This window comes from Equus caballus, chromosome 20 (assembly GCF_041296265.1).
Source record: "Equus caballus isolate H_3958 breed thoroughbred chromosome 20, TB-T2T, whole genome shotgun sequence".
In the NCBI taxonomy this organism is placed as follows: Eukaryota; Metazoa; Chordata; class Mammalia; order Perissodactyla; family Equidae; genus Equus; species Equus caballus.
This window is the reverse complement of record NC_091703.1, coordinates 47,243,589-47,260,341: the sequence shown is the minus strand read 5'-3', so window position 1 is coordinate 47,260,341 and position 16,753 is coordinate 47,243,589. Positions and strand designations below refer to the sequence as shown.

General features: G+C 36.7%; 1 protein-coding gene across 18 annotated transcripts in view; it reads left to right on the top strand.

Annotated features, from left to right (window-relative positions):
- SUPT3H (SPT3 homolog, SAGA and STAGA complex component) overlaps window positions 1-16,753 on the top strand; it is a 465,972-nt gene that overhangs the window by 220,158 nt on the left and 229,061 nt on the right. For all 18 annotated transcript variants that reach the window (XM_070244677.1, XM_023624265.2, XM_070244676.1 and 15 more), the window contains one exon: window positions 16,063-16,147. In XM_070244677.1, coding sequence (XP_070100778.1) covers window positions 16,063-16,147 — 85 coding nt within the window. The remainder of the gene's footprint in view (window positions 1-16,062; window positions 16,148-16,753) is intronic.

Here is a 16,753-nt window from a genome sequence, read left to right as displayed (position 1 = left end):
GTACAGTTTTCTATATTTTTAAATTAACACATTTATTTAGTCGGTATTATATTATATGAAACTAAAACTATTGTTTTGGGTGACAGTTAAATCCTGGAAATATAAATACATTAGGAGAGCGATTATTTACAACAGTGGTGTTAATTGCTACCAGGTGGTTTTTCTAGAATACTATTTAAGAAAAGGTAATTAAGTTATAATTTTGGCATGAGTTTGCTTCATTTAAAAAATGATGGGGGAGGGGAGATTCTGATCATTATGCCTTGGTGAACTTGACATCAATCTCAACAAAAGTTCTGGAATCTGTAATTGGTAGGAACCTACATGAGTTCACGGTTCATATCAGAGTAAAATCATTTTCTTTTCTGATAGGGTAAATTACAAAATTTCAGCAAGACGTTCTTATGAATGAGATGGAGAATTATAGTCCAGACAAAGGCAGCTTGATAGTTGGTTCAACTCTTCCTAGCCCTCAGTGTTGATTAGTGCATCTGTTGTCTCAAGGATATCTCTTAGAGCTCTTTTATATTTGGCTTGTGACTTCTTCAACGCTCAGATTAGAGGTTTTCATTCCTTTTGTTTATTTAAAAGTTTTGGAACCTTTTTCTTCAAATGAAATCTTGGGCAGGACATTACTATGTAAACCAAATAAATAAATTCTGAACTTCTCTGATTTAAATGAGCATTGGAAGTGGTGATGGTTGGAAAAGTCTGTTCAGGGATGTGCCGTTTAAGTAGAGACCTAAATGATCAGAAGTGGGGAACTTTAACTTGAAGAAGACTAGAGAGGCAGGCATGGTTTCTTCAGATGGGTCGGTGGCTGCCTTAGGCTGGGACGGGTGGGGGTTAACTGTCAATGAGCATGAGACGACAGAAATGTTCTGAAGCTGGATTGTGGTGATGGTGATTACAACTCTGTAGTTTACTAAAAACCATTGAATTGTACACTTTAAACATGGTGGATTTTATGTTAATAAATGATATCTAAATAAAATTGTTTTAAAGTGATATTATTTATCTGGAAAAAATTTTTGAGCAAGCTTTCTTCATAGTTTTAAAGACCTGTCAAGTAAAAGATAGATTTGATATTTCATCTAGTTTTCAGTGGCAAAACTAAGCCCAGTTTGTGGAAGTTAACAAATAGAATTTCACTTACTGTAATACTGTAAGGAGTATCTCTCCAAGATGGGAGAGACAGACATAGTGATACTGAGTTATGGGGTCTTCAAGAGGTTTAAATGACATAATTCATCTGAGTATGCCAAGCACATGTAAAGCACTCAATAAATGCTTGCTGTTCAAAGAAAAGTAGAAAGTAACAAGTATATATGTATGTATGTGTGTAATGTGTGTTTTATGTATGTATATAAATGTGTATGTATAATTTTGAGAGAAAGTAAATGTGCCAAAATGTTAACAAGTGCCGATTCTGGTTGAAGGATATATGGGTGTTTATTGTACTGTTATTTAAATCTTTCTATTGATTTGAAATCTTTCCAAATAGAAAGTTCGGAAGGAAAATAGAGGGGTAGTCAGGCTGAGAGGGTTGTGAGATCAGACTTTCTCCAACACTGTGTGAAAGCATAATGGACACCATCATTCAGTATCTGGAAGAGAGAAAACTGGAGATAGAGAAAAACTATAGAGGAAAAGTATGTGCTGGCTCAGCACAATGTCTCAACAGGGAAAACTGCTAATCTTATGTGGAGTTTTCGGGAAGCATGGAGTTGAGGGATTGTTGTTCTGGAAGTTGGCCTCATCTACAGAAGAGAGTTACTCAGATGAAGACTGTTGTGGATTGGTTGGCACTTGGAGGCAGGTTTATTGGAATGAGTCTCTTCCTGAATGACTTGAGAAGTTGGGGGCTGCCATTGTTAGGTGATCCACTGACAAGCTTTAATATTGGTTCTGGTGGGCTGCTTACCATGGCGGCAGAAAAATCCTTAATTTGTGGGAGCTTGAAACATTCTCAGCTGGTATAAAGTTCAGTGCCTGACATGATAAAGACTCACCATAAGTATTTGTTGGATGAGTAAGGAATAAAAAAAAGAAAAGCAATTGTCTGCTATCACCACCACTAGCATCTCATTGTTTAAAACTGAAGAACTTTGAAGTTCTAATGTCTTAGCCTGCAGCTTATTTGGAATCCTATCACTGGAGTTCTTAGGTCATGTTGGAGTCCTTTGTGCTTATGTCAGTGTTGCCTACATTGATTTTCAATGCTATATAACTAAGTGGCTTAGAAAAATGATTCCATACACAGTAAATACATTGAAACTCATAAGTTTCTTTATTGCAGAACTTCTCAGAGTGTCTAATATGGTAACATGCGTTGCAAATCTAGAGAAGAATAAAATATATGGCATTTCCTAAACTCATCTAACTACAGAATACTTTTTTGTGGAGATCAGTTTGGGAGGTGCTGGTACAGTATGCCGCATTTGTCTGTTTTGCTAATTTTCCATGTATGCGTATAGTGTAAAATTCTGTCTCTAAGTGACTGTCTCACAGCATGTAATTTTGAAGCTTACTATTGCTAACGCCATGGGCAAATCTCTTAACTTCCTTAATCTCTGATTCCCAATCCATGAAATGTGCTTGAAAATTTGGGTGAAATTTGTGATTATAGTGTGTCTATATCCAATGTTATAGAAAGTTAATTTTTGACTGCTAAATTTTAGCACTAATAAGATAGTTAAATCCTTGTATTATTAAATGTTTGGAAGGCCTCTGGGACTAAAATAACTTTTTGAAGTTATTATGTATCTATCTAAAAGCCTTAAAAATTACTTTATTATACAAAGTAATTGAACCAGCCTCTCTTTATATTATTTTGTTAATCTTAATTTTGATAAATGAGCATTTAAGATTAATTTCGCTAATTTGTTACAGTTTTCACTTATTTAACATGGTACTGCAGAAAAAGAGTTCTGGATGAAATAAAAGGCGTAGGTTTTGCCTTTAACTGGATCTGTGACCCTGAGATGGTTATTTCACCTCTCTGACCTTTATTTTCTGTCTTTTCAAAATAGGATGAATGGGCTAAATAATCTTTTAAGTCCTTTTCTGACCTACATTCAGTGATTGGTATACTTCTCATTCATTATCTTCCCTGTTCCTCGAATAAAGAATGCTTATAATCATTTGCTTTATGCTGCTAGTCATTAGAGTTTGAATATGGGGGTATTTGCTTCTTAGGAGTTTAGGATATATGAGAAAAATTGCCCTAGGAATTGTTGGAAGAAATTCATATGGCTAACTTCTTCAGATGCACATTTTCATGCCTTGTGCCCTGATAATTCTGGATGAGCTTTCCTAGATGAGTCTTTGGTTTTTACACAGTTTTCTGGCCATTTCTTTCACACACCAAAAATTAAATACTCATTTTAACATTTCATATTGCCTCCCATCCCCTATCTTGCACTTCCCATTTTCTGATTCTGTTCTATGTTTTTTTCCCTAAGTCATCTTTTAAAGATATAAATCATTTAGTAATTTATATGTATAGTTAGTTCCTTTCCTCATTGGAATGCAGACTCCACTCATTTTTTTATCTGTTTTGTTCACTGATGTATCCTAAGCAACTAGAACAGTGCCTGACACAGAATAGGCACTCAGTAAATATTTGTTGTTTGAGTAATTAATACCTATAGGTAATTTAAGTGTTTACTTTTTCAAAGTTTTACTGTTGTCTTAACTTTCATTTTACTTTAAACAAATATATTTATTAATCTGTATTTTTTCACATCGATATTATAAATTTTACATCATAAATGATAATTTTGTAATCTTGTTTTCTTTATATCTTCAGATATTTATACTTGTTTCATGGAGTGTCATAAAATTCTAAAAATATTCTTAAAGTTCATTTAAATTATATCTGAGTATATACTGTAGTAAAGAAGGTGGGGAAATGGACGTTAAAAAATTGAGCAAGCAATAGGAAAAATGATCACTGCTATAAAAGCTGTCGTCGTGGTATTTATTTGATATTTTAATTTAGTTATCACTTTTGCTTTCTCAGAGCCATTGTTAATTGAGTTTATTTCTTCCTTTGAAAAACAGGTAGATAAAATCATTAAGAGTTATGAAGGTTAGAGGTATTGAAAATTGAAGAGTAAGGACAATTTGCATGTGTTTATGACTGTCTGATTGCCTTAAATGACTGCTCATGGTCAAACTTCTGCACTTTTTTTTTCCTTTTTGGACAGTGGGTAAATCAGTCTCAACAAATATTGGGTAAGAATGACATAAACAGTATGATGTCTGTGTTTGCATGTGCTGTCTAGTGCCAGGTTAGCTGACGAGAGTATGTGTTAGGCTCTAGCCTGCTATTCACTCTAATTTCAGTTAGGAGAAATTCCTGGGTATTATAGTAATACCTAGCCTATAAAAGTATAATCAAATAAGTGGTTTGAAGAGAAAAAGGAAACTTTCTTTTGGGGACAGAAAGTCACCCAGGGCCTTCCTACACCAAGCAGTAGTCACACAGTGTCCATTCCAAAGTAATGTCAATTACCTGAGGTAGAAAAACGTCCAAAAATCCAGAAGTAATAAAAAAAAAAAGTAACTAGCTCCCAAGACCGCAGCAATTACTTAACCACAGCATCCAGAGTAATTTAACCACATTAGAGTTTGTAGCCAGTGCTAAGTACTGAAAGCAACTCAGCATCCAAGAAGACGCACACGGCAGTAAAGAAACGTCCCTTTGTCCTTCCTTTTATGTTTGGTTCCTGGATGCTTCATGAGCACCTCTACCTTTCGGCCTCGATCTAGGACCAGCCCAGCAGGCGCTCTGTCACACATTCTCACCAGACTTACCCACTGGGCTGCTTTTTCACAATCTCCTTTTATCCCCTCCAACTTTATTGACGTATAATTGACAAGTAAAATGGTGAGATGTTTAGCGTGTACAATGTGATGACTTGATACACGTATACGTTATGAAAGAATCTCTTTAATTAAAGAGATTCCTTTAATTTAATTTAATTCCTTTAATTTAATTTAATTCCTTTAATTAAAACTTATTCAGTCCTTGCACTCTGTTCTTAAACAGGGCTTAAAAATTTGAAAACAAGTATTTTAGGCTCAAAAGTGAGCCGTGTTAAATATATACTGAGAAAGAATAATATAAAATCCTGTGATAATATCTCCAAGTGCAAACACCACTTTAGCCTTTTGGTTTTTTTAAAAATTTCTTTAAAGGGCAGTGGAATGTTTCTTGGAAACTATTTCCACGTATAGGACCAGGAGTAAATTGTAGCCTTATTGCCCTTCCTCCAATTGTTTTTATTCATTTATTTCATTCTGTTACTCATTTTAAAAAAAACTTATTTCTTTTTTCCCAATTTCATGATTGTTACCAAATTTACTCAATTAGTAAGATTTCATTTTCTTGCAAGATTTTTCTTATAAAAGTGATTTTCTGAAAATATAATTATAATTCTTGAAGACAGCAGTTTTTAAGATTTAAGGATTATAGCTGCTTTCATAGGCCAAAATCAAGTATCTGAAAAGGCGTCTTTAAGATCATCTAATCCAGTCCTCTCCTTTCATTGTTGAGGAACTGAGGTGCCCAGAAAAGTTGCTTTCCCCAGCTTAGAGTACTGCTCAGTGGCAGAGTGTAAACCAGAATCTGGTCCTCTAACTTCCAGTCTAATTTCTTTTTGTCACAATGGTCTTCTCCTTCTTTGTAGCTGATGGCCAGGATGTAGTGGGACTTTTAGCTGTATTATTGCAATCTTGGCTGCATACTGGCCATATAAACTTTATCTGCTTTTCTGGGCTCACGTCTCTGGCCCCTCATTCAGCTGGGTGCTGTGTCTTCTCTTCAGTGGAGGCAGTGACTGCTCTGAGGTTCAGCTGAGTAGCTGCTCCTCATGCACTATCTTGAACTTCATCCTCAACTTCACAGCATGGAAAAGCATGATCTCCAAAGGAAGGGATAAATGCCCCATGTAATATTTGTTTCTCTATTTTGGGACCCTAGAACTCAAATAATAAGGGTGATTGTTTGAAAATAAATATAGAAGTTTTATTCGTTATTCATTTATTCCCTTATAAGAAGAAACTGTTTTCTGGTTTGTCCTTTTTTAGTAAAAAGTATGTCATGACTTTTTAGTATTAATTAAGCTGATTTATTTAGTAGAGAATAATTTGAAAAATCCCTTAGCCCCAAGCAAACTGGCCACGTTGGTAACAATATATATTTTAATCAGAGAAAAATAATTTTCTCATGTCAGTAAATGATACTTATTTTTAAAATACCATTTGTTGTATTTTTACGTCTGTTGAAATTTCTCTTTTGTGTTTGTTTTATACTGTGCTTTTGTACTAATATATATATTTGTATAACTTTAAAAGAGATAAATACATACATATTGTATGTGCTTGCTCAAAAAGTTTGTTTTTCTTACTGTTAAAGCCTTTAAAAGAATTTAGGGTTGATTGCCTTTCACAGTTAGGGACAAGTGGATGTAAGGAGCGTGATTCTATGGATACATCATCGTCATATATATATATATATATATACACACACACACACACATATATATATATGTATATATATATTTACATAGGATCTGGAGGTTAGCAAAAGATTTTGGTAAATGAATATGCTTTAGAAGTTACAGAGACATTAAAGTTCATCACAGTGCTTTGGAAGCACCTTGGCATAAATTACTAACCAAAGATGTCAAATAGGGCCTCAACGTAGAGTAACATAACAAATGTCCATCACCTTCCTTCCTTCCATTTTTTAAAAAAACTACTGAAGTAGGGTTTTGTTGTTTTTTGAGAACACATAGTGACTACGGTAATGTTCAGTGTATATTTTTAAAAATTTGTTTTCTGTGTTTCGGAAATATCTCTGTAACTAGTTCTTTTTTTCTATTTTATTCTGCACTTTCTCTTAAATTTTTTACTTTAATAGATGTCTATTTAAAGGATATCCCCCAGTTTTAGACTGTGTTGAGCATACACCTAACACATAAAAATACTGAAAGGTTGGGGGCCGGCCCCGTGGCTGAGTGGTTAAGTTCATGCGCTCCGCTTCGGTGGCCCAGGGTTTTGCTGGTTCGGATCCTGGGCGCAGACATGGCACCCCTCATCAAGCCATGCTGAGGGGGCGTCCCGCATGCCACAGCTAGAAGGACACACAACTAAAATATACAACTATGTGCCAGGGGGCTTTGGGGAGAAAAAGGGAAAAATAGAATCTTTAAAAAAAAGTACTGAAAGGCAGGCTTAGTTGTGAGTTCTGCAGGCTTTTTGGAACAGTATCCCATGGTTTTGTTGAGCATACATCCTCCTGTATCTATGTGTACAGAACAAGGTGTGTAACTTCGCCTCATGAATAGTCTTGCCTATTTCATGTTTTGTCACGCACTTGACAAGGGAATTGCAGAGTTAGCTGCCCTGGTGCTCACTGAGACATTTGATCCTGAGACTGAGTAAAACTAAACTTGTTTGGGTAAGAAGGGAGGATATAAGTGACTCTGCCACGACCACTATAAAGTGGAGTCCAGCAGGGTTGCTCCGGACTTACTGCTTGTTGTGACCATAGTTATGAAAGTTACAGTCCTTCCTAAAACGGAGGCTCCAGTGTTATAGCAACGAAGCTACTGCGGGAGACCAGGGGAGGGACAGACTTTTCAGGAAAGTTTCCTGAAAGACCTTTAGGGGAGGCTGGTCTGGCAGTGCTGGTGTGGTTGCAGGCATCTAAGCAGTAGGTGAAAGAATTGAGTATGAGACTCTGCTGGTTGGGATTAGACCAGGGACAAGTCACTCAAGGCATCAGTGAGTGGTAAGGTAGGTCTTTAACAGAAAAAAGAAAATCAAAATATTTGTGTAAATATCAATCACTTTGGTTTTGTCTTTAAGTGACTTAAAAATATTATATACATTGCAAAGCAAAAAGTGACTGTGGCTAGGTATAGTGGTTTTCATTTCGATTTTCCAAAAACCACCAGGGCAGTGTCTTGCTTTCTGTGGGAAAAAAAGTGACAGAAGTACTGCGAGAAAAACTGTGGCATTAAAGCTGAAGTAGTAACAACCCTGAAAATTAAAATAACATACTCATCTAATTTCACCCCTAGTTATATGTCTTTCGCGGGTTTTAGACACTTTACATGTTTATGCTAAGGAAGACTGTTTTTAGTAGGAAAGTTATAACTTTCTCATAAAAGCTTGAGGTAAAACTTGATACCTATATGTACATTTTATTAATATAAGAAGTATTTTTAAAATACTCTTTTCACTAGAGATGTGAATTGAATCCATTGTTTTATCTTTGAGTCAATTAGTTCACTTTGCTAACTTTGTACTTTTTCTATAGGGAGATTTCAGGTAACTTGAGATAATGGAAGGGAAACTGTTATGGCAATCCAAAGAATTAAGTACTGAATATATCAGTAAACATAACAAGATTTTTGCCATTGTGGAGTTTACTCTCTAATGTGGGCTTTTTATTCTCTTTCGGTTCTGTTGGTTTATTTGTGTGTCTTTGCACCAATAACACACCATCTCAGTTACTACAGTTTTATAATAAGTCTTACAGGAAATATCCTCCCACCTTGTACCTCAAAAGTGTCTTGACTATTCTTGGCTCTTGCTTCTTTCATGTCAAGTTTAGAACCAATTTATATTTCTTTTTAATTGCATTTTCTGCCTTTGTGTGTCTTTTTCCTCCAGGTTTATTAAGATATAATTGACATATAATATTGTGTAAGTTTAAGGAGTACAACATGTTGATTTGATACATTTATTTATTGCAAAATGATTACCAGTATAGCTTTAGGTAACACCTGTATCATGTCACATAATTACTATTTCTTTTTTCTGGTGAAAACATTTAAGCTTTACTCTTAGCAGCTTTCAAGTGTACCATACAGTATTATTAAGTATGATCACCATGCTGTACATTACATCCCCGGGGCTTGTTCATCTTATAAGTTGAAGTTTCTACCCTTTAAGGAGCAACATTTCCACACCCCCAGCCCTGGTAGCCACCACCCTGCTGTCTGTTTCTATGAGTTCGCTCTGTCTTTGTGTTGATGATGATAGTTGTAGATTGATCTTACAGTTGAAAAACTTGCTAACATCTTTAATTAATGCAAATAATTTATATCCCAATTATTTTTGGTTTTCTGTGTAGGTGCTCAGATTATATGTGAATAAAAACAGATTAGTTTTTTCTTTTCCAATACTTGTATGGTTTAACTTTTTCTTGCCTTAGTGTTCTTACTGTAATCTTGGGTATTCTATTGACTAGCAGTGGTGATAGTGGGAATCCTTACACTGGTCTGAATTTCAAAAGGTGTCAATGCTTCTGACTATGTTGTTTCCTATAAGGTTTTTAGTAGATTCCCTTTATCAGATTAAAGAAAATCCCTTTTAATCGTAGTTTGCCAAAATCTTTGTCATGAATGGTTGTTGAGTGATTTTCCTATATCTGTTGAGATGATCATATAGTTTTTCTCTTTTCATATTTTAAGTAGTTAATTATATTAATAGATGTATGTTCTGTTCTTGCTTTCCTGGGTGTATTAGTCAGGATTCTCCAGGGAAACAGAATCAATAGGATGAATGTGTGTGTATATGCAAGAGATTCACTGTAAGAAATTGGCTCACACAATTATGGAAGCTGAGAAGTACTAAGATCTGCACTTGGTAAACTGAGGGCCTAGGTGTGCCAATGGTGTGGTTCCAGTCCAAGTCCAAATACCTGAGGAGCAGGAGAGGCTAGTGATGTGGGTTCTAGTTGAATCCAAAGGCCTGAGATCCAGGAGAGCCAGTGGTGTAAGTTCCATTCCCAGTATGAAAGCCTGAGAATTCCAGGGTTCCAGTCCAAGGTGGTGACATAGGAAACTTCTGAACTTACCTCCTTCTGCGGGCACCCCAGATCTACAGCTATTCATGGAAAAATTCCCTCTAAATGGAATCCAGAAACTAGCTGAGTGACTTCTACACATCGGTCAGATGACAAAACAAACAACTTTGATGTAGGTAGAAAAGGCTGAGACACACTCTCTCCATAAACCCCACCCGGCACAGTGACATAGAATAAGGAAGGAACTCCCAACTCCCAGCTTCTCTCTGAGGAGCAAGGGGTTTGGACTCCATATCCGGTGCCCCAACTTTTAAGACTTCCACCTGAGAGACAGGCTCCCTAAGCATCTGGCTCTCACAGTCACTGGAGATTCATCCACTAGACCCACAAGACTATAGCAAAGAAAGTTCTTAACAGGTTTGCAAGGACTCGCCCTGGCTGTCTCCCCAGGGCTCAGTTCAGAGGTAGCAGACAGAAATGCATATCTCCCAGTCTTTCCCTGAAAGATGTCTATTTGTATATCTTAAAAGCTGTAGCCTGCAGCCAAACATATAGGGTCAACTAACATTTGACAAAGGAACCGAGAATACTCAATGGAGAAAGACAGTCTCTTCAATGAATGATTCTGGGGGCTGGCCTGGTGACACAGTGGTTAAGTTCGCACACTCTGCTTTGGCAGCCTGCGGTTCACGGGTTTGGATCCCGGTGTGGACCTATACACCACTCATCAAGCCATGCTGTAGCGGCATCCCACATACAAAATAGAGGAAGACTGGCACAGGTGTTAGCTCAGGGCTAATCTTTCTCAAGCCAAAAGAGGAAGATTGGCAACATATATTAGCTCAGGTGCCAGTCTTTAAAAAAAAGGGACGTAATTATTAAATCAAAAACATAAAGCATGGCAGGGAAGAGAGTAAAAATACAGTATGAAAGGCCAAGGAGCCATTGTGCTGATGGTGTAAGTCCCAGTCCAAGTTTAAAGGCAGTAGAAGACTGCTGTACCAATTTGATGATGGGCAGAGAGGGTGAATTCTTCCTTACGCTGCCTTTTGTTTTATTCAGGTCTTCAACAGATTAGATGAGGCCCACCCACTCAGGAGAAGGCAATCTTCCTTACTCAATCTGCCAATTCAGGTGTTAATCTCATTCAGAAATACCTTCCCCGACATACCCAAATTAATGCCCAACCAAATATTTGGGCACCCCATGACCCAGTCAAGTTGGGACATAAAATTAACCATCACCCCATGTCAACGTGCCTCCCATATACATCTCCTTAAACTATATTTAATCTCCAAATAAAGACAATAACAAGGTCATAATTCTGCCTAACGTATACAGTTATCCAACATGCATCTGAAAATGCACTAATCTCTTCCCCAGAAAATGAGGTTTAGTCCTTGGGTGATGTTCATACTTCTTGATATCCCTAACTTAAATACTGTTATGTAAAATGAATAATACTTAGTTAAATATTATATAAATCCTATACATCTTATGTTGTATGATAAGGGAACAAGAGAGGGAAGGAAATCACGGTATTTGTGTAACACTCACCCATCCCCTCCCCCCACGAACATACTTGTAACAGAATAAGGAGAAAGTACTCATGACAATTGCAATCCTTGTTTTTGTAACTGGTTATGTGGTCATGGCTGCTGTTAATAACTACCTTTTTCTACTACCCATTCTGTATTCCCTTTGCCTTCAGCAAGCATCTCAACTGGTTGTGGTTCTTTCCCTGGTTCTTCACCAAACCTTCATTCCTGAAGTATCTGGGTCATTAGTAGTGCTTCTTCAATTGGGTTATTGTAGTTTTCTGTTGACCTTAATCACACGGCATGGTCATACTAAGAGATGCCTTAAGGGATCTCCTATTTTCCAGACATACTCTTCCTTGTCTACACTGTGGAGTACCAGTCCAGTTCCCACTTGGTAGTCAGGACCAATCCCTCCAGCCTACACAGTAACTTCCTCTTTGCTTGTTGATTCAGAAGCATGAGGAATCCAAATTGACTAAGCAGCCAGTGTTAAGTTCCATTTCAGTGGAATAGTTGTTGTGTTAATGGAATAAATGTGAAAGCATTCATCCCTCTTGGTTTAAGACCTCAAGACCAGCAGATCATAAGATCTTGGGACCAGGAAGCAAAAGTTTTGCAAGTGAGTCTTTAGGGGTAATAATGACTTGTGCCACTCCCATTCCACCCTTTGATTCGTGGACCCATGAATCTTATCTGTGGGGGAAACAGCACTGTGTACTGGATGCTGATTCATAGGATATGAAGTGTTCTGGAGAACTTTGCCTCACTCTACAAGATATTGTCACCTAGCTGGCACAATTGAGTCTTCAAAAGGCTGTTCCACCATTCTATCAAACCAGCTGCTTCATGATGGTGGGGAACACGTTAAGACCAGTGAATTCCATGAGCCACGGGCCCAGTGAATCACTTCTGTTTTTGTAAAGTGAGTTTCTTGATCAGAAACACTGCTGTGTGGAATGCCGTGACAGAAAGTAGACAGACATTCTGTAAGTCCACAGATGGTAGGTTTGGCAGAAGCATTGCATGCAGGGACAGCAAATCCATATCTAGAGTAAGGCTTCCAGTAAGAACAATACACTTCTGCTTCCATGATGGTAATTGTCTAATGTAATCAACCTGTTGCCAAAGCTGGCTGATCACCCTGGGGAATGGTGCCATATCAGGGACTCATTGTTGATCTCTGCTGCTGATAGGTAGGCACTCAGCCATGTCCATAACAATGATGGCCTCGTGAGTGGCAGTCCATGTTGTTGAGCCCTGCATATCCTCCATCCCTCCCACCATGGCCACTTTGTTCATGAACCCATTGGGCGATGATAGTGTAATCGGGGGAAAAAAGCTGATGGTATCCATTTGATTAAAATCCTCCTTTGCTAAGGTCACCCGTGAGCATTCACATGGGACACAGATATCTTCATGCTTTTTGCCCTTCAGACAGATATGTCCACCTACCTCTCCCCCAGATTCCTTTCTCAATTTTCAAATCATGTTCTTTCTATGTCCCTTGTCATTCAACCAACCATTGGCTATAGCCTGAGAATCAGTATCTAATTGCACACCTGATCATTTCTCCTTTCAAATAAAGTGAACAACTAGGTGCACTGCTAAAAGTCCAGTCCACTGGGAGGATTTTCCTTCACCACTGTCCTTAAGGGATATTCCAGAAGGGGACTATAGTAATGCAGCTATTCACTTTTGGGTGGTACCTGCCTATCACGCAGAACCATATGTAAACCAGGCTTGACTCTTCTCTTCTGTTAATTGATCATAGGGAGCTCCCCATGAGGCCGCAGGTGCAGGGTAGGAGAGAGAGTGAATTCCCTTTTACTCCACCTTTTGTTCTCTTTTGTCTTATTTATGTTTTTTCTGTTTATGTACATGAGTAAAATTTATCTGTAAATTTCCTTTGTTTTACAGTCCTTTTCTAGTTTTGATACCAAGGTTATACTAGCCTAAATAAATGAGTTGAGTGTCTCTCTTTTTCTCTTCCCTGTAGTAGTTGTGTAAAATTAGAATAACCTGTTCTTTGCATGTTTGGTAGAATATTACAGATGAGGTAAGGTTATTTTGTTTACTGCTGATTCAATTCCTTTAAAATTTATAGAACTATTCAGGGTTTTTGTTTCTTCTTGGGTCAGTTTTGGGCATTTATATTTTTCAAGAAATTTACCCATTTCACCACAGTATCAATATTTTTGGCATAATATTATCATGATATTCTCTTATTAGTCATGTTGCATTATGGGTAATTTCCTCAGATCTCCTGTCCTGAATGCTAATTATCTTTTTAACTGAATTTAGTCTGCTCCTAAATTAGTTTTATTCATCCATTTTTATTATTGTGGTAAAATACACATAATGTAAAATTTACCATTTTAACTGTTCTTAAGTGAACAATTCTCTGGCATTAACAGTGCCAGTGGTATTAACAGTGGCATTAATTGTACATTCACAGTGTTGTGCAACCCTCATAACTATCCATATTCCTGAAGTTTTCATCATCCCAGTCAGAAACTCTCTACACAGTAAGCAAAAACTCTTCGATGCCCCGGTGTCCTCTATTTTCCTTTCTGTCTCTCTGAATTTATCCATTCCGGATACCTCATGTAGGTGGCTTCATACAATATTGTCCTTTGTGTCTGGCTTATTTTACTTAGCATGGTATTTTTAAAGTTCATTCGTGTAGTAGCATGTATCAGAACTTCTTTCCTTTTTTATGACTGAATGATATTTCTTTATATATATATACACACACACACACACACCACATTTGTTTATCTGTTCTTCTGTTGATGGACACTTCAGTTGTTTCTACCTTTTGGCAATTGTGGATAATGCATCTGTGAACAAGTCTGGTGTACAAGTCTGTTTGAATCCCTGTTTTCAGTTATTTTCAGTATATACCTAGGAGTGCAGTTGCTGGTTCATGTACTAATTCCATGTTTAACATTTTCAGGAACCACTCAATTGTTTTCCACAGTGGCTGCACTATTTTGCATTCCACCCAGCAAAGTACAACATTTCCAGTTTCTCCACATCCTAGCCACTACTTACCATTTTCCATTTTGTTGGTAATAGCCATTCTTGTGGGTGCAAAGTGATATCTCCATGTGGTTTTGATTTGCATTTCCCTAGTGACTAATGATACTGAACATCTTTTTATTTCCTATTGGCCATTTGTATATCATCATTGGAGAAATATCTATTCAAGTCTATTGCCCATTTTTCAGTTGGGTTGTTAGTTTCTTGTTGTGTTACAGGAGTTCTTTATATATTCTGGTTATTTATCTGATATGATTTTCAAATTTTTTTTTCCATTTTATGAGTTGTCTTTTTCACTCTTGTTTACTAGTGTCCTTTGATGTATAAAAGGTTTTAATTTTGATGAAGTCCAATTTATTTATTTTCTTTTTCTGCCTGCACTTTTAGTGTCATACTTAAGAAAGTATTGACAAATCAAAGGTCGTGAAGATTTCCCTCTCTGTTTTATTATAAGAATTTTATAGGTTTAGCTCTTCAATTTAGGCCTTTGATCTGTTTTGAATTTATTTTTATATATGATGCAAGGTAGGAGTCCAGCTTCATTCTTTTGCATGTGGATAGCTTGTTTTTCCCTGCATCAATTGTTGAAAAGACTGTGCTTTCCAAATTGGGTGTTCTTTCTATCCTTATCAAAAATCAGTTGACCATATATATATATATATATATATAGGGGTTTATTTCTAGGCTTTCTATTCTATTCCATTTGTCTATTTGTCTATCTTCATGCCGGTACCATGTGTTTTTCTTCCCCACTTGTAGCCTTGGGTGAGATAGGCAGAGTGCCTTCTGTGGAACAGGTGTTTTGCTAGTTCACACTCTGCAAGTGTCACCATCTTAGTGTTAGTTTTTCAACTTCATATTAGGTTCCTTGAACTGACCTCCCTTGCTTGTGGTCACAGCATTCTTTCATATACTTTGAATACTATGCTAGTTGAAATCCAGGCTATAGCCTGCTATGAATAAGTAGATGCCTTCAGAATAAATTTTGATCCAGCACTCTCTTATCTTGTAGAACTGTATTTACTCATCTTGTCTGACTTCTGTTTTTCTTCTCTACTGCTAGTTAAAGCATGCTTTAAATATGTTTTTAATATATTGTTGTGCATTTTCAAATGTTCTTTACCAGGAAAGGATTCTCTGCACATCTGGTTCACCATATGAAAATTGAGAAGACTTTTAGAATCAGTTTTGTAATCCATTCTTGATAATATGCTTGTATATAATTAGAAATTATAACTTGCGGCATTTACCTAAATTTTTCCTAGCAACTTTCGTTTTAGTTACATTACATGTTTTTATAATTTTCTGTAAGGCTATTATTATGTTACTGTGTTGGCAATTTGGATGTGGTAACATCGTTTTTTGGTTGCCAATATTATGAAGCGGTTGTTAATATGTTGCATTTTGAAACAGTAAATGCCCTTAAAAATGAGTACAAATCAAGAAATAGCATAGATAACACTTCACTTTTCTTTGGAAGTTGCAACTTATATAGGAGAGATGTCCATAGAAAATTGTCCATTCTCTCTGTTATTTGAGAGAACAATTTGTAGTTTATTAAGTAGATTATTTTAATAAGTATCTTTGACTTTTTCCGTTTCTTAGCTTTACAGTCTTTAATATTGTTGTGTTTGATTTTTTCTTTTGCAGGTTTTCTTTAGGTGATGCTAGGAGGCCTCTTCATGAGACAGCAGTTTTGATAGAAGATGTGGTACACACTCAGTTAATCAATCTGGTAAGAGCATATGTGTTATTTGGTACCTTTCCTCTGCATTCTGCTTATATTGGGATTGCAACTCAACACTTTTTTTTAAAGATTATATGTACATTTAGAATTTTTTTTGTCAGCCTTATTGAGGTATAATTTACATATAACAAAATTTCACCAGTTTAAGTGCATAATTCATTGAGGTTTGACAACTGAATATTGTCATGTGCCTACCCACACAGTTATGATATAGAACATTTCTATCATCCAAAAAAGTTCCCTTGTGTCCCTTTATAATCACTTCTTTCAGCCACCCCCTAACCTCTGGCAACATCGATCTATTTTCTATCACCATATCAGTATAGCTTTTCCAGAACTCTTTTAAAACTTTTTTATTTTGGGGGCCAGCCCGGTGGCAGTGGTTAAGTGCTAACGTTCCGCATATAAAAAGTAGAGGAAGATGGGCATGTATGTTAGCTCGGGGCTAGTCTTCCTCAGCAAAAAGAGGAGGATTGGCAGCGGATGTTAGCTCGGGGCTAATCTTCCTCAAAAAGAAAAAGAAGTTTTTTATTTTGAATTTTTGACTTAGAGAAGAGTTGCACAAATAGTACAGAGAATTCCCAGATACCCTTC